The sequence below is a fragment of the Phaenicophaeus curvirostris genome, chromosome 7 (assembly GCF_032191515.1).
Source record: "Phaenicophaeus curvirostris isolate KB17595 chromosome 7, BPBGC_Pcur_1.0, whole genome shotgun sequence".
In the NCBI taxonomy this organism is placed as follows: Eukaryota; Metazoa; Chordata; class Aves; order Cuculiformes; family Cuculidae; genus Phaenicophaeus; species Phaenicophaeus curvirostris.
Window position 1 is genome coordinate 4,714,263 of NC_091398.1, and position 22,804 is coordinate 4,737,066.

The window sequence follows — 22,804 nt, forward strand, 5'->3', positions numbered from 1 at the left end:
CCAAGGAGCTCTGGGGCTGAGGCTTTTATCTGCTCCAGTGCATCCTCTGCAAATGGAAAAGCCAGAGCACCTGCAGCCCTCACAGCAGGAGAAACTCATCAGCCCTTAACAAGGCTTAGGAGGCAATCAAGTCATGAAGGCAGAGGATCTCAGCTGGTGCTAGTTACCGATTCCTCGAGCAAGCACCCAGAGTGATGTCCCAACGTCACAGCATCTCAGCTGGGTTTAGCGCTGGGTTGAACCTTTTCTAGAGGTTCCCTTCCAAAAGCGCACTTTGAGAGCAAAAATCATTTCCATAGTTAGCAGTGAGCATACAGGTCCTGAGGGTGTGGGACAAGAGAATGTGAGGATCTCTGCAAGGTCCTTGCTGCCCCACTGACCCACTCATGAGAAGAAGGGAAAGCCCTGTGATGAATCTACCTGTGTGGAGACATACAGGGGATACACAACCTCTGAAACTTGGAGTCCCTCCTCTTCTCGTGTGCTGTGGGTCTCCATGCCTCTCCATCCAGCCCTTATCCCATCCTGGAGCCACAGGAAGAGCCGGGCGGGAGAAGGTTGACCTTGGACTGGTTGGGGTTTCTCAGTTCTCCCATATGCAAGTAGCTCAGGTCTGGGATCAAATCAGGCTGCTCTGGCCACCTTCAGCAGCATTTTTATCCCCGTTCCAGGGCAATAAACTCTTACAGAAGAAGAAAGAGGGGCTGGCTTTTAATTTCAGGTCATCATTATTTGTCACAGCTGCTGGCATCCCAAGTCACACAAGGAGAATGCAGCACACCTGCCCACCCAAGGGCTCCTTAATGGAGTGGGACTTCTGCTCTCTTAGTAAAAATAACTCCAGATCGAACTCCAGGAAGAAGAAAAAAAAAAAAGATGGAGAGGAAAGAGAACGGGCTGAAACAAGAGGAAAAAGGGAAAAGCTGGGCATTAAGACTGGAGACAGTATGATGGGCCAAGCCCTAGTGAAAGCTTGACGAGAGGTTAAGTATCGGGTGCAGTCCTGTCTTCTCCTTAGAAGTAATTGGAATGGTGTATAGACTGGAGGATTAGCAGGAGGAGAGGGAAATCCTTCAAATTAGCCCCACTTAGCGCAAAGTTTGGCTAAATTACACCCATAATTGCTCTAATTAAAGATGCTCTCACACTGCTCCATCCCCAATGCTGCTGCTCTGACGGATTCCCAAAAGCCTCTCCAGGCAACGTCCTTGAGGAGGGAATGATGAGCAGGGAGAAATGTTAAAATGCATCAGGCCAACCTGCAGGCTGGGGTTTCGGATGTATCAAAGCCCATGATGGCCCCTCAGTCCACCACCCACCTGAGGCTAAAAACACTCAGCTCCCATCAGGCTGGTTTGGAGGGACCATCCATGCAGTCACACCATGGTGCCACCTCATGGCCCAAAACCTGCCCCATCCTTACATTGTCTCCTTCAGCTCACCCAGGAGATCCCTCCATCCCTGAGCCAGCATTTCATTTTAGGCTTAAAAAGCCATCCGTGCCCCCCTGCCAAGGTAAAGCTCCCAGTTCTGGGATGTAGCTAACCTGCTGGTGATGTGCCACCCCAAGAAGTCGATGCGTCTCCTCTATCTGCTAATAAAGCCCCTCATGGGTGGACATTTAGGGCAGCGCAAAGCCCTGGAGCCATCCTCCATGTTCAGCAGGGAAACCCTCCTCATCATGGGCTTGAGGGACACGGTGGGGGTGATCTGTTGACAGCTTGCCCCACCGGGCACTGCCAGCATGACGGATGGTCCAGATGCCACAGCCGGGTCCCGAAAACCACCTGCCTTGTCCCACCGTGGCAGCAACCTGTAATTTCCAAGATGGTGTTTCCAGCTTGTGCCCCACAGGGATGGGAAGCAGGGGCAGGAATGAAGGCAGAGGTGAGCAGGCAAACCAGATGGCTCTCTCGTTAAAGTGCAGCTGCACCTAGGAAAGGTCACAGCAGTAATGAATCGGGCTGAGTCCCCACTAATTAATGCTGACAAGTGAAGTTCAGGTGTGTCGACTGGTAAAGAATAAATCAATCCCCCAGAAATGGATATGACCAACGAGGGAAGGTTGAGTTTGTTTTTCTGTGGCCAGAGGCAACCAATTATCCCCTAACTTTCTAGTTTGGGTGCATTTGGGAAACATATCTTCCGACCCATAAATACCTCCCTTCCCCAAATATGTTACACTTTCAGGTGTCAAAAGATAGTTTTGCTTGAGAGCTGAATTGCATGGGACAGCATGAAACTAAGCAAGGAGCTTGTGGAAGCTCATGGTGCCATCCAACTCTTCCGTTTCTACCTCCTGTAGCATTTTGGCTAAGAAAAGCCTGTTGAATGGCAGTGATGCTCCTGGCAGGGCTCCATCTAGAAAACGGGGTGAAACAGGTTCATTTTTTTTAGGGAAAAGGATCAGGGTTTGAGTCCTGAGGTATCACTGCTGGTCCTCACACTGTATCATTATTAAGTCCCTTTTTAGGTGATCAGCCTGGTAACAGCAGTGTTGACAAATTGCACTTCACACTCTGGCATCTCCCATCTCAGGAGGAGGTCCTGCACTGCAGCCCTATAAGGAGCCTCTAATCCCTTTCACCTTCCTCTATCTCTTTCCTCCTCCTCCTCCTCCTCTGCAATGTCACCCTCTCTCCCTCTCCTTGGGACAGCAGCCCCCAAGGGATGCCAGGTTGGGGACCCACGCACCTTGCATCCATGGGAGAGCATTGGCTGCAGCGCTGGCTAAACTGAGAATAAACTTGTGCTCTGGGGATTCCAAACCTTCCCCTGCCTCAGCTCAGCAACAAAAATGCCTGCACAACCCCAGCAGCTTTATTTTTTGGGGGTGCACAGAGACATCGCAACCTTGTGTTGGCGTATGAGCTGCTTTGGTCAAACAAGATATTTGCTCTGTCGTTCCATCCCATTCTGTTATATAGGATAATATCATTTCACACGCCTCCTTTCCTCCTCTATATTCCAGCAGGTCCAAGCAAACCGAAAATGAAAACAATGCTCTGATGCCATTAAACAGCCAAGGTGGCCCAATCCCCTTGCTGAACCCAGCAGTTTTGAAACTGTAATTCCAGGAACAAACTTTTTTTCCTTCCAAGATCTCAAGAGATGCCTCTTGGGTTAAATTCTAAGAAACGATGTCAAGATTGGTGGTGTCTCCAGGGTGAGTACACCAGGACAACTGACCTTCCCCATGCACACAACCTTCATGAAAGAAAACTGTCCCTGCTTTTCAGAAGATGGGTTGTTGGGCAAGTTTCTTCTCAGCATCTCATTCATGACTGGTTCTCTAAGTCCTCCCAGGTAGAAGCAGAGCAGGACTGGTGGCTTTTATAGCCACCATATGCAAGCAGGTGCTTGGATTGCAGCTGGCCAGCTTGGGGAACAAAAGTTCTTGGGCGTTTAGGTGGAGTCCACTGTTTAGGTGGAGTTAAACGCTGTTGGGTGGGTTCAGACAATCCTTAAAAGCAAGCACAACCCAGAAGTTAAGCTGGCCTCGCTGTACACATTCAGAAGCCTTCTAAGAGGAAGAGGTAGAGAGAAAGAGGGGGAAAAAAATGCAGGAAAGAGCTTGTGCCCCTCAAATCCCCAAATCTAAGGTGAACTGAGCTGAAAGCTCCAAGCCTGTGGTCCAGAGAAGAGCAATGAAGCTGGTGAGGGGGTTGGAGAACAGACCTTATGAGGAGCAGCTGAGAGAGCTGGGGGTGTTCAGCCTGGAGAAGAGGAGGCTGAGGGGAGACCTCATTGCTCTCTCCAACTACCTGAAAGGAGGTTGTGGGGAGGAGGGAGCTGGGCTCTTCTCCCAAGTGACAGGGGACAGGATGAGAGGGAATGGCCTCAAGCTCCACCAGGGGACATTTAGGCTGAACATTAGGAAAAGATACTTCATGGAAAGGGTCATTGGCAGCAGAGGCTGCCCAGGGAGGGGGTTGAGTCACCTTCCCTGGAGGTGTTTAAGGGATGGGTGGACAAGGTGCTGAGGGACATGGTTTAGTGATTGATGGGAATGGTTGGACTCAATGATCTGGTGGGTCTCTTCAACCTGGTGATTCTATGATTCCATGACTCTATGCTCGGGCCATTCACTGAGAGCATCTCGCGATAGAAGCACCGCGTTCTGTAGAGATGCTCGGTGCCTTCCTTTGCCAAAGGGGTTCTAATATTTTAGGATAAAGAGCAGGGGGACGTAAAACATTCACAACACACAAACCAACCACCTCAAGGGTGACTGCTGAAAATAACCCAGCCTCCTTGCTGCCAGAGAGGAGGGACAAGATGCTAATTAGCAAATGCCATCAGTGGGCCTTATACTGTACAAGGGCCGTGCGACGAGATGTCTTGGGATGACTTTTCCCGGCTGGCAGTCAGGGTGACATTTCATGAGCACATTACTGAGGGGTTAAATAATTGGTAGCGCTCCCCTTAGCCTTTAAAAGAGGATGTCCACTGGGATTGAATTCCCAGGGGATAACACAGCTGTGATTCTTCAGCAGGGAGGGGGGAGAAGGGAAGCCTAGTATTTTTAGTTAAGCTAAGAGCTGTAGTGTATTTTATTCCTCTAATGGCTGGGAAAAGGAAAGTTGTGCATGGTTATAAGAATGGGAAAGGGTATATTTTTTTATTCAATTGCATTATTTACACGTGTCAAAGAAGGGCTGCTGTAAACCAGTATAGCACAGAATACCTTTCCGTGTTATATAGAGCTGTTAAAAGGAAATGTTTTGGCACTATTTAAGTGTTATCTCATTTCCTATGAAAACCGGACAAAATCAATGCAGACTCGGGACGAGTTTATATTTCATGGGTCATTAAAGGAGGGCTGGTCTGTCCGCAGCAGCTTGGCTGGTTGCAGTCACACATTGGCGCCTGTAAAAGTTTTGTGGGGGTGCCAAAGCGCAGCACAGAGACGTGTGTCCAGCGTGGGTGACTTGGCTGGAGTTAATCCTGCAGCCTGACCCCCTTGCGCAGCCACCAGCCACGTAACCGGGCAGCGCTGTCACATGGAGTGGAGGAGGGTGAGGGGGGAGCACTGGGAATATAAATGTGGGGACATTCCGTCAGCAGGTTGGCTGTTTGCAAGGTGGCACCTGGCTCTGAGAGAGGAGATTAAACCTCCTGCCCCGCTCTGCCCAGCCAGGGATGGTGGGCAGGGAGAGGAGAGAGCATCACCCAAGAGAGTCGCCCTCACGCCGCTGTCCATCCCAGGTAGGCTTGGGTAGCTGATGGTTTGGTGGCCTCGCCATCCCACCTTTCCACCTCTTGGTCCCCTGGCTGCAGGCACAGCATCCCCTCACCACAACCATGGGGTGCTGGGAGGGGACGGAGCCATCACAGGGAGCTCTGCCACTCAGCCAGCTGATTTTAATCCTTTTGAGGGGCAACAGGGTGGGCAAGCTTTAAATCAAGTCACGCATCGTGATCCACACTTGAGAGCAGCTGGAGGAGGCAGTGCCATGGGCTGCCAGCCCTCGGGCTCCTTCATCACACTGGAGATTTCCCTGGAAAAAAGAAATAATACCACTCCCCGCTGCCGGAGGATAGTTGTAAATCACAGTGGCAAAGCCAGGAGCTCTCGGCACGGGCACATCTGGACTCACCGGATTTTTTAAGGCAGCCCTGTGTTTTTTTGAACCATCAGGGCATGTTATTATGGGCTGAAATCTCCCCAGTGTGAGGACTAAGTTGTTATGTGGCAGCTTAACTTGGGGAACAAACTCACACTGAAGTCATTTCGTTTCTACATATCATGTTATTCCGTGTTCCAGCAATGAGTTCTCCTCTTAATGTGAAGCCAGCGCAGACAATTTAAGTCATTATTAATAGATACACTTGATCTGAGGAAGTAAAACGCTTAATGTTTTGTTAAATGAGGTGTACTCTGCAAACAGTCGTATGCAGGGAGAAGGTTAAGATGCTACCCCTGCATTAGAGATTAATGAGTGCGAGGCTACTGCTAATGAAGTGCTCATCCTTGCCAGTGTTTGGGGCTTGGTTCTCTACAGGAAAATCTCAGCTGAAGTAAGGACACAGAAGTGTGATCCCAGGCTTAGTTGGCTGCAGGATCAGGCCCTCGGGGCAACAGGGCTGGAGTGGTTGGGACTGGGATGCTGGGAGGGGAGGCAACGTTCCCAAGGCTGTGCAGCAGAGCAGGAGCAGAGGAGAGGGGTCCCAGCCTTCCTTCACCCCCCAAAATCCCTGCCCAAAGGAGACAGGGAGTTTGTAAGCAGCTGAAAACCTCCAATTTTCCTTTGAAAACCAGCTAGGGACTTCTCTCCTGGCCAGCCCCAGGATGCTCCACAGTTGGCCTGGCTGCCAGCTCCTCTCTGCAGTAAATCACTCCTGCCTGTATGACAGCATTCCCCTTAGGAACACAGGAATATTGTTGCATCCTGACATCACTTTCCACTCATTGGTGGAAAAAAGCACTTGACTTGGCTGGCAGAATCTCTGGCTCGTGTGTTTCTCTGTGCCATAAAGCTACAAGAGAACTTTCTCTTCCTCCTCTTGGCTATTTTCAACCACCCTCCACCAGCAGTGCTGTTAATTCTATCATTACCTTGACCCAAGAAGTGAGTGTTACATGCAAATAGACGCTGATTAAAAGCCTTGCAAGAAGGGGTCACGGGGTATTTCAACACGCTCTCAACAGCAGTTTGATGCCAGGCACGCGCACGTACACACACCCCGTGCAAAATTAGCCCCCGTCTGATGGAGATGGTCTAGACTCCTTGCTAAATATACCCAGCTGCCTGGAGGGGAGGTGGATCGTGCCGTGGGAAGGCAATTCCCTCGGTGTGAGCGAGAGCACGTGAAGGCAGGTTTCCTCCACACCATTACGAAAACACAACCCATCAGGTTGCTAATAAGCAGAGAGAGAAGTGAGCCAGGGCTGCGAAACACGAGCCAGGAACAACTCCCCAGAGAAGATGATCCCAGTCTGTGGCACTCCCTGAGTCTCCAAACCTTCTCCTGTGCCAGCTAAGGGACCCTAGTAGATAACAAGGCTATTTTTCATACTGAAGTGATACTTTGAAGAGGTAGTTCAGCTGATATCAGGAGGGTGAAGGGGCACAGAAAGGCTGGAGGCAGCAGAATAGCAACGAGTGATAGAAGAAGAGAAAAGAAACAATGCAATTTGGGGGTTCAAACCAACCAAGCAGTTGTGGACAGGTGGGAAGGCCAGCCTTGAGGTAAGGGAGGAAAAGATTAAGGGAGGAAAAAACAATGGGAAAGACAAGAAATGGGAAGACTACATAGGTTGCCCTCAAATTATGCTAAACTGCAGCTGCAGGTGAACCTCAAGCCAGGGAGTCCTTTTCACAAGGACCCAAAGGACACAGCTCAGCATAAGCCCATCCTAGATGGACACACACCGATTTTTCCTTTGGCTTCATATTCTTCTCATGCTCTCCTGGGCCAGATGCCCTGATGTCCCCAAAGCTGTGCTGAGGAAACCCAAAAAGAAACCTCAGATGGCTCTTACAGCACAGATTTGCTGGCTCAAGAATACAAGCCTGCAGAGGGCTACGGAGAAGGTCACAGACACTGAGGAGAGACAACCTTATCACTCTCTACATCCACCTGAAAGGAGGTTGTAATAAGGCAGGTCTTGGTCTCTTCTCCCAAGTAACAAGTGATAGGACACAAGGAAATGACCTCAAGTTTTGCCAGAAGAGGTCTGGATTGGGTATTAGGAAATCTCTTTTCATTGGAAGTCTTGCCAAGAACGGGGAAGCAGTGGAGTTACCATCCTTGGAGGTATTTAAAAGACTTGTACATGTGGTACTTAGGGACATGGTTTAGCAGTGAAGTTGGCAATGTTAGATTTACAGGACTTCATGATCATAGAAGTCCTTTCCAATCAAAATGATGTTATGGTTCTATGTTTTTTTCCCAGCCCCAGGATGACTCCACATGGAGGGAACCATGAAGCATTTCAGCAGTCCCTCCACACCTGGTTGCTTTGATAGAGTTTAACATCATCCTACAATCTACCTTTTTTCTCTCCGGAAGGCGGGGCAGGAGGTCTGGCAAGCAGAGGGGGTTGTGTCACCCAGAGTCTTGGGCTGAAGCCACCAAGTCATAAGATGCTGAGATTTATTCTCATCCCCACTGCGGGCTTCTTCCGTGACCTTGAGAAAAGGAGCCACGAGCCTCAGGGCAGCAGGAGCCAGGGACACTCTGCTGGCATCCATCCCCGTGCTTAAATGGCAGCAGAGGCTGGACACTTTCTCTGCTATAGAAGGAATCTGCGAGGAGAGCATCTCCCCCTGCTGAGGCCCTGGGAGGATTTGTACCTCACTGGCCTTTGCCAAGCGATTCGCATCCCTGCAGGGACACACCAGCCTGCCAGTCCCCATCACGCTGGTCATTAATGTGACATCTAGATTTTCCTGTAGAGCAACCACAATTGCCTTAAAGAAAAAAAAAAAGAAAAGAAGAAAGAAAAAACACACTGTTAGGCAGAGAAAAAGCACTTTCTCAGAGCATATAAATAAGGTTACATGGGTTTGGGGAGTCAGGGCTGGCTAAATTTCTTTTTTTTTTTTACCCCCTGAACTCTAGGTACCATTTTTCTCCCGAAACACCCACATCCCAAGGTGCTGCCTGCAATTAAATGGGTTAGTTAATCCGAGAGGTGCTGCCGCAACACAGCCCAGTGACCGTTTGACTCTCATTGTGTCGCATGCCCGTTATCATCTGACCCCGCCGGAGTTATAAATACGACGACAATAGAGCCTTAACTGGATTATAATTAGACAATGAGCCCAGGAGAATGGAAACAATGAACTATAAAAGCCTGTCTATCCTCTCAGCTAGGACCTACACACATGGGAAGCACTGGAATGGGCGAGCTACCAGGACCTGTAACAGAAAAGCTACAAATATCCCCCAAATTGGATTCAGAGCATCCTCTAACGGCTCGCGCTCCCTCCACCAAGTATTATATGGCCCTGGTCATGGGAGACCTGAAAAGCCTCGAGGTCTTGACTGACCGATACTATCAAGATGTCAACCTGGTTTTTGAGATCAATAAAGATGAGCTGGAGTGGCAAGTGAAAAGCCAAGCATCTTATGGACTCTCAGGTACTTTTCCTATAAAGGCCAGTCCAGAAAAAGTTTAAAAAACAGGTACTTACTAACCCTAAATAGAATTTTAGTGCATTTAAGTGCCTAATGTTGCTTTTGTAGAGCCTGTTCCTGAAATGGCTGGTTTCTGACAAGCTGACTGTGCCCTGCAGCCCTAGCCATAAGTGTTCAGCACTTTCTTTTGTTGCATTCTTCTCTTCTGCACATACTAACCCACTGGAGGGGCAGGGAAGTTTAAAAAGTCTGTGTCCACATGATTTTTTCAGTCTGGGATGGGGTGCTCTGCAGCTGAGGCATGCTTGTAAGATGGCTCGCAGACTAAATTCCCTATTCAGGGACTCAGAAGAGCAGCTTGGCCCCGTTTCACAGGAATAAGATGCTCCCAGGGTAGTTGTACCTGGTGCCTGGTCCTATTTGGGAGGAATAAAATGCTCCCAGGGGTGATGGTACCTGCCTTCCAACCCCAGATGCTCCCCATGATCCCAGTTGCCCAATGAGCACTGCATCTACTGATGGTCCCAGAGGTCCCAGAACTGTCTGGAAATGCAATACCTGGCTCCAGCTGAACCCAAAACAAACACATCTCATGCCCAGACCTGCATCACCCACCCAAAGCCCTCCCACATGATTTGGACCAGCCCAGTCCCGGCAAAGACATATTTTTCCTACCCTGGGTCGCAGGTTCAGAAATCATGAGCTGCCTTTTAGCTCCTGCCAGCAAAGTCTTGGAAACAGGGTCCCCTTGTGCAGCTGATTGCGGGCAGGGTGTTGGTTTACGGAGCCTGTACGAATCCCTGCTCCTGGATGCGCAGATGCCGGGGAAGTTTTGCTTCCTCCCTTGCCAGCAGCGCTTGGTGCCACCACCAACCACAACCAGGCTCTTTGAAACTCCTAAAGTTGCCAGTGAGCTTAAAGAAAAAAAGGGAAAATCAGTATCTCAATCTGGTTTCTTCACAAGGGTGGTGCACAGGGGATGGGATCATAGAATCGTAGAATCACCGGATTGGAAGAGACCCACTGGATTGTCGAGTCCAGCCATTCCTATCAAACACTAAACCATGCCCAAGCCCCATCCCCAGCGCTAACCCCGTGTGTCCCCAGTGGGTCAGCCCTCCTCGCTCCTCCCCACAGGGCTGTGGTCACTGGAGTACAAGCAGGAGCTCAGCACCCCGTTGTGCCTCGCCGCCCGCCACGGTCACACCGCCTGCCTGCGCCACCTCCTCCGCCGACGGGCCGACCCCAACCTGGCGCCAGGGGGGCGTGGACCCCTGCACGAAGCCTGTCTCGGAGGCCACACTGACTGCGTCGAGCTGCTGCTGGAGCACAAGGCTGATCCCAACCTCCTGAGCGAAGAGGGACTGGCCCCGCTCCACCTCTGCACCACCCAAGACTCCCTGAGGTAAGGAGAGGGTCCCCCATCAGCATCCCCCGGCTGATAACCTCATCCCCTGCACATGGACTCTACTGCTTCTGCCTCTGTGGGGTGCTAAAAAGATGCCGTCATGACCAGCAAGGCTTCCTGCATGCTCCCACATCTCTCAGCTGCACCACAGAGCACAGACGAAAAAGGACATTTCAGTGCAGACATATTGCATGGCCCAAGTTTCCTTCCAATGGACAGAGGCAGCCCAGCCCAGCTCCCTACGCTTTTCCTTCCTCCTTTTTTCTGATGATTTCTCTTTAAAACTGCTATGTCCTGCATCCCTGGTCCAGCACACTTTCCCCAGGAGATCATAGAATAACCAGGTTGGAAGAGACCCACCGGATCATCGAGTCCAACCACTCCTATCAAACACTAAACCATCGCCCTCAGCGCCTCATCCACCCGTCCCTTAAACCCCTCCAGGGAAGGTGACTCAACCCCCTCCCTGGGCAGCCTGTTCCAGTGCCCAATGACTCTTTCCGTAAAATATATTTTCCTAATGTCCAGCCTGAACCTCCCCTGGCGGAGCTTGAGGCCATTCCCTCTTGTCCTGTCTCCTGTCACCTGGGAGAAGGGGCCAGCACCCTCCTCTCCACAACCTCCTTTCAGGTAGTTGTAGAGAGCAATGAGGTCTCCCCTCAGCCTCCTCTTCTCCAGGCTAAACACCCCCAGCTCTCTCAGCTGTTCCTCATAAGGCCTGTTCTCCAGCCCCTTCACCAGCTTCATTGCTCTTCTCTGGACTCGCTCCAGAGCCTCAACATCCTTCCTGTGGTGAGATGCTCAGGATGTATCATATCCAGTTACAGAGCACGTGGGTCAACCTGACCTCCTGTGCTCCTTACTTTACAGTCAGGGCTAAGGCTCAACCACATGTATCTGCTCCCACCTTGAATCAGCATCACATAGAGATGAGCATAAACATTGCCTTGAAAAATAAGCTTTTCACAAGCACGTGTATGTCCCAGTAGGACATTAAGCACCTGAATCAACCCCAAAGCCCTGGGATTTACTTTTTCATAAAAATCTCTGCCCTTTGATAACCTGAAGAAACTGCCCGGGGCTGTAGCAAATTTCATTGCCCGCCAGCTGCAGTGAAAAGCCACCCTGGCTTCAATCCTCTCCACTTTAAGTAGGCACTTTAACTAGAAGGAGGTGGTGAAAGCAAGGTTCTCACTACGGATCCAATGTATCATGGGTCAAGGGAGGAGCTCTGCAAAAGAAGAGCAGCCAGAAAGCAAAAGGTTGGCAGATGTAAATATCTCAAGCCCGTCTTATAAATAATGGTCCATGCAAGACAGCCCAGCATCAGATAATAATCAAGTTTTGGTATGGCCAAAAATCTAGGGATTAATCAAACGCATCCTTGGTGCAATGAGTGTTGGAGGGAGTGGGATATATAAGGGAGCCTTCATCATTAATAAGGAGCTGGGTTTAATTTCTTCACCCAAGCTCCCTTTTGACCTTCAAGCCTTCCATTTCTAAACCCCAAGCCATCCAAAAAGCCCATGGAGATATTTTAGTCTTCACTGCCTCGTTTTCACCCCATAGAGTTGGGGAACAGAAACCCACCTGGTGCATGGAGAGGACCCCATGGCCCACAGGGGTCCAAGTGTCCCATTTCTGGCCAGGTGCTTCCCATTTTAGAAAATAAATATATGTATAAATATATATACACATTAAGTATGAGCTGTGGTCACCACTTCACATGTTATTTCCTCAGAAGGATGAGGAGGGGTGGCAGGTGAGCCAGCAAACAGCGACGCGGGGATCAGACAGATGCAACGTGGAAACAGCTGAGTTATAAGACCTTGAATATTGGGGCTTTATAATGGAAATGCTGAGAGACCCTTAACTACGCTACCCGGCGCTACGGGGGCTTCTACAATAACTAAGCCAACTCCCTTGAAAGATCAAAAATTAATAGACATTTCAGACAGGTTTTGAGGTTTCGACCACTGCTTTTCAATCGCAAAGACTTTGCTAAAGTTAGAGACTGAGGAGGTCAAGCTTTAGGTAACACAAACATTTCCTCTTTGATTAGGGGGAAGACTACTTTACCTTGCCTTTTTTATTTTATTTTATTATTTTTTTTATTGAGTAGTAGATTTTAGGTCATCCTTAATTTTTTACTGACAATAAAGAGCAGGTCATTGACCTACATAGAGAGCTATTTTATTTTTCTCCCTCTCGATAACAATGGCCAGAACACCTATGTGCCGGGTTCTTCTGTATTCCCATATACTCGGCAATTCACCATGGGGGCAGGACTTAAAACCTTTGAGCCTCTCAGTGACTGGGATAAAAAAAAATTATCTGGGCTTCCTTCCAGCCATTTGAGCTTCAGAATCCATGAGATTTCAACAAAAAGGATATCAGAGCTTTAATCTAGGAGCTTTTTGAAGAGGTGGAAAAAAAAAAAAGTTCCAGTAAAGTTCAGTCTTACCTTCTTCACTTTAGGAGCTGTTCATGCCAACGTCGGCCTATTTAGTAGAGTTCCTCTCCTTGACCTCTTTTTTACAGCAGAGATAATTAACATGGTGGGGTAAGATGAGTCTCTAAATTCACTGCACTCTCTCCCTGGCGCTCTCCCATTTCCCTCTTAAAGCCGGGATGATTAAAGGAGGCTGCCTTTATTGGCACCCCGAAAAAAAATAAAATAAAAATAATTGAGGGGGAAAGGAAGAGTTTCAACTCTCTCGGTGGTGCTGGGGAGAAGAGTAGGCACGGAGCAGTGGGAAGGCACATCGCGGGGATACAGCCCCCGCCTCCCATCGCGGTACCTGCAGCAGAAGGGATGGGGAACACTACCGCATTTGTAGAGTCCTCCTTCAGATCTGTGAGTCGTAAGAAGCTCTCTGAAGATGCCAGGCTTCCTGTGCAACCAGGGAGAGCCCACCTGGAAAGAAATCCCCCCAGGGCTTGCCTTCCCCAGCCTTCCATGGAGGCAAGAGGACTTAGTCAGGCAAAGGGATGAGAAAAGATGCTCCCCCTCCCTCTGAGCAACTTGGGTTTACGGTTGAGTGATGTCCTTGCGTTCACATCTTCGAGTTTATTCTCCACCCCGGGAGGTGGACCCAGAGTTGTCCCACAGTCCAGCAGCAAGGGATGGGAGACAAACAGTGAGATGAGTCAATGCAAGAGGAGACTCAGTGTTGAAGGGGCTCCAGTGCAAGAAGCGATGGGATAGAGAGCAGTCATGAGAGCAGGCAGCTCGGGGAGATAGGATGGGTTTTGCTTAGGGGATGTTTGATGAGGATAGCTTATCGTGGGAAGAATTAGCATAAAACAGGAGACAAGCAGGAAAGCAGGCACACAAAAAGGGGGTGCTATCAAGATAGCAAGGCTCCCAAACACCAGGGAGATGGGCACTAACCTGCCATTGGTGGGTCTGGCCCCATGGCACCCTCTGGCTCTTCCAACAACAGCCCAGACATAGCTGTGGGAAGGAAGCACAACTACAAATAAAAAGAATGTGGATTTTAAAAGCCAGCATTTAGCATCATCTAGTGCTAAACCTCATCCTCTGCTCCATTTAGCATCACTAGAATACAAAACTGAGCGTTTGGAGCCATCATTTTGTAAATTCACCACCTCACTAGGGAAGGCCAGATCTTTAATGGTCCTGAGAAAGAAATAAAGAGCCCAAAAGTAGACACAGAGCATGACCCAAGGCCTGTCCCTGCTCTTTGGGGTAGTTGCTCCTCAAGCTGGTGAGACAACACGAGGGCTCACACGGCTCACGAAGCTTTGGGAAAGAGGTATGTAGAGAGTGATGCTCCCGGGCTGGTGTTCACCCCAGAATGGCCAGGCCCACCAAGGCTCATTGTTGAAGAAAAACAGGTTTCCTTTCTCTTTCATTTAGGAAATTAATAATCCTCACATTCAGAGCTGGGCTTGGGTAAGGCTGTCTTCTGAGCAAGATCAATCCTGCAATAAATCACACGCAGATCAGAAGACTAACTCAGATGCCACAAGAAATAACCAAGCAAAGGATGGGGAAGCCTCACTCCAGCCCCAGCGAGAAGGAGGAAACCAAACAGATCTTTTTCTTAAGAAAACTGAGAGCCTGAGTGGGTTTTTGGGACAGGAATTTTCCTCCAGCCTTCACCGCCCCAACCTCCTGCTCCTCCTGCTGGTTATTTATCGCATCCCATTTCAAGTTAAATCCCACTTTCCCAGCTTTTCAGCCCAAACTGAGCAGCATCATGCTGGAAGCAAAGGTCAGTGGGAGCCAATCTGGCAGCAAGAGGGCATAGGAAGGTGAGGAGCACATTGTCCTGATGCTGCACCAACATCTGCCCCAACCCTACTGATGGGCAAAAAAACGAATGAATAAATAAATAAAGTCCAAATCAATTTATCCCATTTATTTGAGCCAGGACCCCAGTGCAAGTCAAACCTCTAGTACTAACACCAGTTATCACTAATCAGTGCAATTTTGACCTAGCAAGTGACTTGCCCAAGCAAAGAGACATTCAAGTGTGTTACCTACCATGCACGAATCAGTTAGGAAGGGTTTGGAGGTGAGTTTAAATGATGAGAAATCAGGCACAGCTCTGTGTAGGAGTGGGTTTTCAAGGTTATCTTTGCCACTGGCGAGCTGCTCGGCCATGCTGAAGAGATCAGGCTGTATGGAAAAGAAAGTGGTTTGCTTTTCCACCCTGTGTCTGAATTTCTGCTGAACTAAACCCACAGCTTCTTGCAATATTCCCAGAAAAACGGAGAGGAGCTCTCAAAACAGAGAGGAATGGCTGAGAGAGCTGGGGGCGTTTAGCCTGGAGAAGAGGAGGCTGAGGGGAGACCTCATTGCTCTCTACAACTACCTGAAAGGAGGTTGTGGAGAGGAGGGAGCCGGCCTCTTCTCCCAGGTGACGGGGGACAGGACGAGAGGGAATGGCCTCAAGCTCCACCAGGGGAGGTTCAGGCTGGACATTAGGAAAAAATATTTCACGGAAAGTGTCATTGGGCACTGGCAGAGGCTGCCCAGGGAGGGGGTTGAGTCACCGTCTCTGGAGATGTTTAAGGCACAGGTGGATGAGGTGCTGAGGAGCATGGTTTAGTGTTTGATAGGAATGGTTGGACTCGATGATCCAGTGGGTCTCTTCCAACCTGGTTGTTCTATGATTCTATAATTCAAAAAGCAGCAAGAGATGTTGAGCCTTATTTAATGGGCTTTAATCTAACTTGATGGTGAACAACAGGTTGATAATTTAAAAAAAAAAGAATAAAAAAAATGAAGCCAGAAACACTGGTGGAGTGTTAGAACATAGGAGTTTGTGAGCAGAGGTTAGAGGCTAAAATAAGAACATATAGCCAGCAAACATGAACGGCATCTACCCGGCACCTGCTGATGCCCCATACATTCAAACAGGAGGCACGTGATCCTCACAGGGGCTCATAATTTCCATTAACTGGAGGAGATCACCCCTTATTTATAGCCCCTCAATAACAATCCCTCATTGCTGAGGGAGGAGTATCCAGGGGAAAAATCAGTATAAAGTGTCTCGGGTTTCTTCCAACAACATGGTCATTGAACTTGGTAACAAATAAGAATCACTCTTCAGCAAAACCACAGCAAGACAAGATGTTGCTCGAGAAAGGTATTCTGCACATTTTAGAGTAAACAGAGAAGTATAAAGTAAAGATCTAAGGATCTGGAGACTATCACAAGCCCACGCTCAACCTGTTCACCCACAACAGCATCCACAGCGGAGAGCATCCGCACCGGATGCCTCTGGTAAGGTCCAGTGCAGGCTGGCAGCACCTGGGAGTTTTACACCTGCAAAGGCTGCAGAAATAGCCTGTCCCCACAGTCCTGCAGGATATTTCCTGGCAAACTCAGGCTTGATAAGCATGGGAAATGCAGCCCAAGAAGGTACGTACCAATCCTGAACCACCAAGGAAAGCAAACATCTCATCAGCTCTTATCAAACTTTGGGGAAGGTGATGATACAGGACCAGAAAGATTCAAGTAGCATTATTGTTATTTGATTATTATTACTATTATTTTCCGCCATGTATGTTAGCATTCATCTGGGCCAGGCAATATGAGCAACGCCGTGGCACCATCCTTCTTCCTAGGGCTCCTCTTGCTCTCCATCCTTTTGGCCCTGGTCCCCACACCTCCCCCTCATTATCATAGAATCACCAGGTTGGAAGAGACCCACCAGATCATCTAGTCCAACCATTCCTATCAAACACTAAACCATGCCCCTCAGCACCTCATCCACCCGTCCCTTAAACATCTCCAGGGAAAGTGAATCAACCACCTCCCTGGGCAGCCTGTTCCAGTGCCCAATGACCCTTTCTGTGAAAATTTTTTTCCTAACATTCAGCCTAAACCTCCCCTGGCGGAGCTTGAGGCCATTTCCTCTTGTCCTTTTACTTCTGTATCATCAGCCTAGAACCCCACTTAGGCCTCTTGAGCTAAAATGAAAGCATATTAGAGGAAAATCAAACAGGCAGAGTGGGTTTAAAGGTCGATGCACCTCCCTAGACTCCAGCCAGCCCCTGCTGAGGCTTCCTGAAGGAGCATTCTTCCCACCTCCCCACCAGATTCTCTTGGGAAACATGAGCTCACCACGTTTTCAAGGTCTCCCTTGAACGGCACGCGGATCTGGTCCTCCTCCAAAAAAATAACTCCTCTGTGCCACAGTGGTGAGCTCAGCCCACGTGCTAAGCCGGCTGCCGACAGCCCTGTCCGGACAGTGACATTGAGCCGCGCCGGCCCCAGCAGCTCCCAGCGGGAGATGGAGCAGTCACTTTGATTCATTTAGACTGGCCGATCACATCTGTTTACTCACATATGAGCCGAAAAAAAAAAATCCCCATCAGGGCATAGCGGGCATCTTTAACCCTCCTCCATTGTCAGGAGGATGCAGGTGGAAAGCTCTGATGGGAATCACTGTCCTCACTTCGCAGCAGCCGTGACCCTTCTTTGCAACCACGCTTGGTGACGTTAGAGGAAAGGAGAGGTAGGAGCAGTGATCTGGAATAAGGAGGATTGCTTACCTTGATTTATACCTCCTGGGAACTGCACATGCTCCATCTTCACAAGAACCAGGTGCCAAACAAGCTGACAAAACTCATTTTGGCAGACTTAAAGCACCTGCAAAGGTGTTTCTTTTCAGGACAGGGAGAAAACATATTTCTAGGTTCCCCCTGGGGCAGGAGCCCAATATAAGTATTCTGGTCCCTTAAAGGGAGAGAGGGAATCAATTTTTATACCCGAAAAAACCCACATTGAGCTTTTCTGCTGCACAGAGGCGTTACCTCCATGTCAGCTCAGTCTCATCACAGATTAATGCAGCAGTTTAAGGATGTTTTCAGCTGTTTTGAAGCCCTGTGGACGTCAGCCAAGGAGTGAGATTGTACAGATCATCTCCACAACACCTCAGTGCTACACCCATGCCAGGAGGTGAAACTGGAGCTGGTGGGCTGATGGTATAAAGGGGTTTATCATCACGGCAGGATGCATCCTTCAGCCCTCACCAGCTGGCAGGGTTAACCATAGTCACTGCTCCCCGTGCTGCCCGAGCACCCGCACAGATGAGATAAGGATTACTGGTCCCTGGTGACTCTAGGATGGTGGGACTCTCATGGGTCAAGGTGGTCAATATAGTCAAGGATGGTCAGGGATGGCGAAATATGGTCAAAGTACTCAATCGTAAAATGGTTTGAGTTGGAAGGGACTTTAAAGATCATCTAACTCAAACCACACCCTGCCATGGGCACGGACACCTCCCTCCAGATCAGGCTGCCCAAGTGCCCATCCAACCTGTTCTTGAACAACTCCAGGGATGGCGCAGCCGCAGCTTCCCTGGGCAACCTGTTCCAGTTCCTGACCACCTTCATTGTGAAAATTTCCTCCTAATATCTAGTCTAAATCTTCTTCTCCCCAGCTTATAGCCATTCCCTCTAGTCCCATCACTACATGCCTTGACAGAAGAAGTCAAGGATGGTCAGGGATGACTGTTCGTGTATGATGATGATCAAGGGCAAGAGAGAGACGTTGCCCAAACCACCATCACCAGAAATGCAGCGGACACCAGAGCACAGGGTCACCCTTCCCAGCCCCGTTGACGCCTCCCAAAATCCTCAAGTGCCACAAGCCCAGTGGGAGCCCAGCATCATTCCGATACCCATCCTCATCCCAATCCATCCTCACTGCAACCCATCCTCATCCCAACCCATCCTCCCACCCCATCATCCCGCACGGCTCCGACTCCGGCCCATGCTCCCCAACCCTGTCTGGGTGGTTTGTCCCTCAGCCTCCATGTCTCTTCCCAGATGTGCCAAGCTCTTGCTGAGACACGGGGCCACTGTCAACCTGCCCGGTGAGGACGATGGGGAGACGGCGCTGCATGTGGCCGCCAGGCACTGCCTCTGCGATCACGCCCGCCTCTACCTGCGGCACGGGGCGCTCGTCGATGCGCGGAGCACGCGTGAGGAGACAGCACTCAGCGTCCTCTGCGGCCAAGCGTCAGGCGCTGGGGAGGGCTGTCTGCAACTCTGCCGCCTGTTGGCTTCCTACGGCGCCGATATCGATGCCCGGGATGAGATGCGGAGGAGCCCTTTGCACAAAGCCTGCGGCACCGCCAATGCCACCCTCGCGCTCTTCCTCCTGCAGCGCGGGGCCGACGTCAATGCCCTCGACTACGGTGGCATCTCCCCACTGCGCTGCGCATTGCAGGCGGCTGCCTTCAAGAGGGAGCTGCGGCCCCACCTCGCCGTCAAGCTGCTGCTCAACTACGGCTCCCAGAAGATATGGCCCCCTGCCTTCGTCAAGGTACCAACCCCTAAACGGCCCCTATGTGTCCCCTCAGCCCTGGGGCTTGGCAGTCGGGGTGCTTTAGGAAAAAAAAGCAGCACGGAGGTGGAAGGGTTTGGGAAAAGCTCGCAATTTGAGTCAGGAGAGAAGACTATGGCGTCGGGGTTAGGTGATGCTACTGGGGATGAAAATACCTGTGTGATGTTGCAGCAGGAAAAAGCTGGCAGGACGCATCCAACACAGGCTGGATGGGCTGGCAAGAAGGGTATTTTCCTGCCTGAGGAGCCAGGTTGGAATCACCAGGTTGGAAGAAACCCACTGGATCATCGAGTCCAACCATTCCCATCAATCACTAAACCATGTCCCTCAGCACCTCATCCACCCATCCCTTAAACACCTCCAGGGAAGGTGACTCAACCACAGCCCTGGGCAGCCTCTGCCAGTGCCCAATGACCCTTTCCGTGAAAAATTTTTTCCTAATGTCCAGTCTAAACCTCCCCTCGCGGAGCTTGAGGCCATTCCCCCTTGTCCTGTCCCCTGTCACTTGGGAGAAGAGGCCAGCTCCCTCCTCTCCACAACCTCCTCTCGGGTAGTTGCAGAGAGCAATGAGGTCTCCCCTCAGCCTCCTCTTCTCCAGGCTAAACACCCCCAGCTCTCTCAGCTGCTCCTCATAAGGCCTGTTCTCCAGCCCCCTCACCAGCTTTGTTGCTCTTCTCTGGACTCGCTCCAGAGCCTCAACATCCTTCTTGTGGTGAGGGGCCCAGAACTGAACACAGGATTCAAGGAGCGGTCTCACCAGTGCCGAGTACAGAGGGAGAACAACCTCCCTGGACCTGCTGGCCATGCCATTTCTGATACAAGCCTTCTTGGCCACCTGGGTTTACATCAAACAATAAAGAAAATAATATCTTGGCTTGTCACACGCAAGCCAAAAATGTAAATAAGAAGCAAGGGCCACATATGGAAGAAGTGCCACAGCAAGGCAGGTCTTCCTGCTGCTTCACAGGTAGAGAAAGATCTCCAAAGCGTGCAAGGACAAACCCTACACTCATAGCAACACGGGACCATCCCAGCCTGGAGAGTGGTGGAGCAGGGGGACCTCTGGCTGCAGCACGGGGCTGCTCTGCCCTCTGGGAAACACATCTCTGTTTGAACCCCCAAAACTAGGTGCTGAAGTCCTGTGCAGCTGTGCCAGAGATCATCGAAGTCCTCTTCAATTCCTACTCACAAATCCCTGTCTCCGAGAAGTGGATCGAGGCTGTGCCGGAGGAGGTATTCCAGGTGAGGCGGAGCTGGTGGTTTCACAGGGACAACTAAGCTCCGAGGAGGAGGTTTTACTCATCAAAAAGGTTTTTTTCCCCACCCAAACATCACCTGAAGGGAGGAAGAAGTAGTCCTCAGAGCACTACCACGCACCTGACTCATCTCAGCAGCTTTGCATCCCCTTAGCCCCATCTCCACCAAAACACCCATGTTTTCCCTGTGGCCTGCAATAAATTCCAATCCCAGCACCTGGAAGTGACCCTGGAGCCAGGCTGTGGCCTGGCAAGAGCCTACACCACTGATTTTGTTCCTAAAATGCCTGTTTCCAGGCATGAAACACGTCCAGCCAGCTTGCTCTTGAAGGATCTCAGGTGGCTGCCTTGCCCCTGCAGGTCTTTGGTTAGGTCGGCTGCAAGAGGGAACAGCTGCTGAAACGCAAATAAAGCTCATCAGCACGTCCCAGGGGATGGCAGAAATTATTTTTATCCCAAACTAAGGAAAGGCTGAAGCTGCACAGCCCGATCCTGCTTTGTTTCCCATCTTAGAAACAAGGAGGGGCTTTCTCCATCAGCTCTAAGGCTTTCTGCAGGGATGCTGCTGCCGGTGAGCAGGAAAGCATCCTTCCCAGAGCAGAGGGTTTCTCTGTATGCGAGGAGAATTCCTCATCCAGCCTTTGCTTGCAGGAGCCACACGGGCACACAGACCCCATGGGCAAGCATCGCCAATGGGTTTCTCACCTCCTCCCCTTAGATCTTCATCTCAAAAGTATTTCTGTTTGGGTTAATGAAGAAAAAAAATAAAACCAACTGATGCTTTTTTTTTTTTTTTTCTCCTCCCCTCTCTCTTTGCAGCAGCACCAGCTTTTTTACGAGTCCTTCTTCCACCTGGTGGGCACCGTCCGGTGCCTGCAGCATTTGTGCCGCTCGGCCATTCGGAAGCAGTTCGGCAACAAATGCCACCACCTCATCCCTTTGCTGCCTGTGCCCAAGACTTTGCAGGATTACCTGCTGCTGGATCCCGAAGGAGTCGTGCTTTGAAGGGCTGAGAGGAACCAAACGAGGTCTTCCATCCAGCCCTCGACATCCCTCGGTGCAGCAACATCCATTTCTGTCAGCCGAGAGAAGGAGCGCTGGTTGTCATGATAGATGGTTGTTTTTCAGGGATTTATAACATAACTAAAATGTGCTTTCAGCTGTAACTTTGTATAGATTTTTTTTCTAATTGTGCTTTAAATAGATTATAAAGAGTAATAAAATGATTAGTAGCTGTTACGAGCGTGCTGCAGATATGAATAATACACATTATAAAAGATCTCTGCAAAGCAGCGGGGCTCCTCAGGTGTGCAAAGGCAAGCACACATGTTAGATAACTAAAACCATCTCACATGGGCACCAAATCCCTCTGGAGAGATCCCTCCATGAGTGGAACAAGCAGAACTGGGACCAGAGACGCAGTGCGGAAGCCACCAGAAGGGCGCAATACCCTGTGGCATTACTATCGACTATAAAATGGACCAAAATTCTACTTTTTTTGAGTAGAAGCCACCCAGAAGGAGCTGATTACACCCTGCAGGACACCAGAGGTGAAGGGTGACACAGCCCCCTGTTTTTCCCAGCTCCCCACCATCCAAGGTATGCACCAGCACCTCCCGTGCCCATCATGCTCTTCGCTGCTCCGAGTCTCCGGATCCAGCGGAAAGGCTGGAAAGCTCAGCGGCAGCCAAAAAGCGAAGCAGTTCAGGCTTTCTTGTCCCACACTGACTTGGAAAAAGGTACCAGGAGGAGGAAGGATTTGTTTTGCCAGACCCTGAGGCTCCCCAGATTAATTTCTGTTTAACCAAAGCGAGTGTGCGCACGTGCCCCTTGGAAGAACATCTGTCCTTACGCTAGCAGCTCTGCCACAGCACTCACAAAAATTGTTCCATTGCTTAATTACAGGCACTATTTAAAATACATATATATATATCAATAAATCAGCCTTTTTTTCATGTGTGACTGGGCTTTGCAGCAGCGCCCACCACCGCTGCGGGTTATACAGGCGACCTGGCAGCATCCCTGGCTCCCCAAGCCGGTGCTTACGGAGCAGGGAGCATGAAAATGGGGAAGGCAAGGCCATTCCCTCCTCCCAGCTTGCACTTGCTGCTTTCACAACATCTCCAGCCCTTTAAATGTCAGGTGCAGATGTGCACGGGCATCGTCAAGCCCCTCTTTTTGGTGCCTAAGCCCCAATCCATGCAGGAACACCCGACGGCAAAA

At 50.1% G+C, this 22,804-nt stretch overlaps 2 protein-coding genes across 4 annotated transcripts in view; one reads left to right on the plus strand and one right to left on the minus strand.

Moving 5' to 3' along the window:
- ACKR3 (atypical chemokine receptor 3) overlaps positions 1-22,804 on the minus strand; it is a 198,762-nt gene that overhangs the window by 163,170 nt on the left and 12,788 nt on the right. The gene's annotated exons all lie outside the window — the stretch shown is intronic.
- ASB18 (ankyrin repeat and SOCS box containing 18) lies at positions 5,043-22,177 on the plus strand. Of its 3 annotated transcripts, none has more exons than XM_069860488.1 (6): positions 5,046-5,208; positions 8,820-9,090; positions 10,225-10,492; positions 18,806-19,304; positions 20,454-20,567; positions 21,401-22,172. In XM_069860488.1, exons 1-6 carry the CDS (start codon positions 5,143-5,145, stop codon positions 21,584-21,586), a joined length of 1,404 nt encoding a protein of 467 aa, XP_069716589.1. In that variant the 5' UTR covers positions 5,046-5,142; the 3' UTR covers positions 21,587-22,172. The 3 variants fall into 3 exon arrangements, with proteins under 3 accessions (XP_069716592.1, XP_069716589.1, XP_069716591.1); XM_069860490.1 differs by having other exon boundaries at positions 5,087-5,208; positions 8,569-9,090; positions 21,401-22,170; XM_069860491.1 differs by lacking the exon at positions 20,454-20,567 and having other exon boundaries at positions 5,043-5,208; positions 21,401-22,177.

Coding starts and splice junctions, on each gene's coding strand:
- ASB18 (XM_069860488.1), top strand. CDS start 5,143: ATGGTGGGCAGGGAGAGGAGAGAGCATCACCCAAGAGAGTCGCCCTCA. Junction 9,091..10,224: donor AGCATCTTATGGACTCTCAG/GTACTTTTCCTA, acceptor TCCTCCCCACAG/GGCTGTGGTCACTGGAGTAC. Junction 20,568..21,400: donor TGCCGGAGGAGGTATTCCAG/GTGAGGCGGAGC, acceptor CTCTCTTTGCAG/CAGCACCAGCTTTTTTACGA.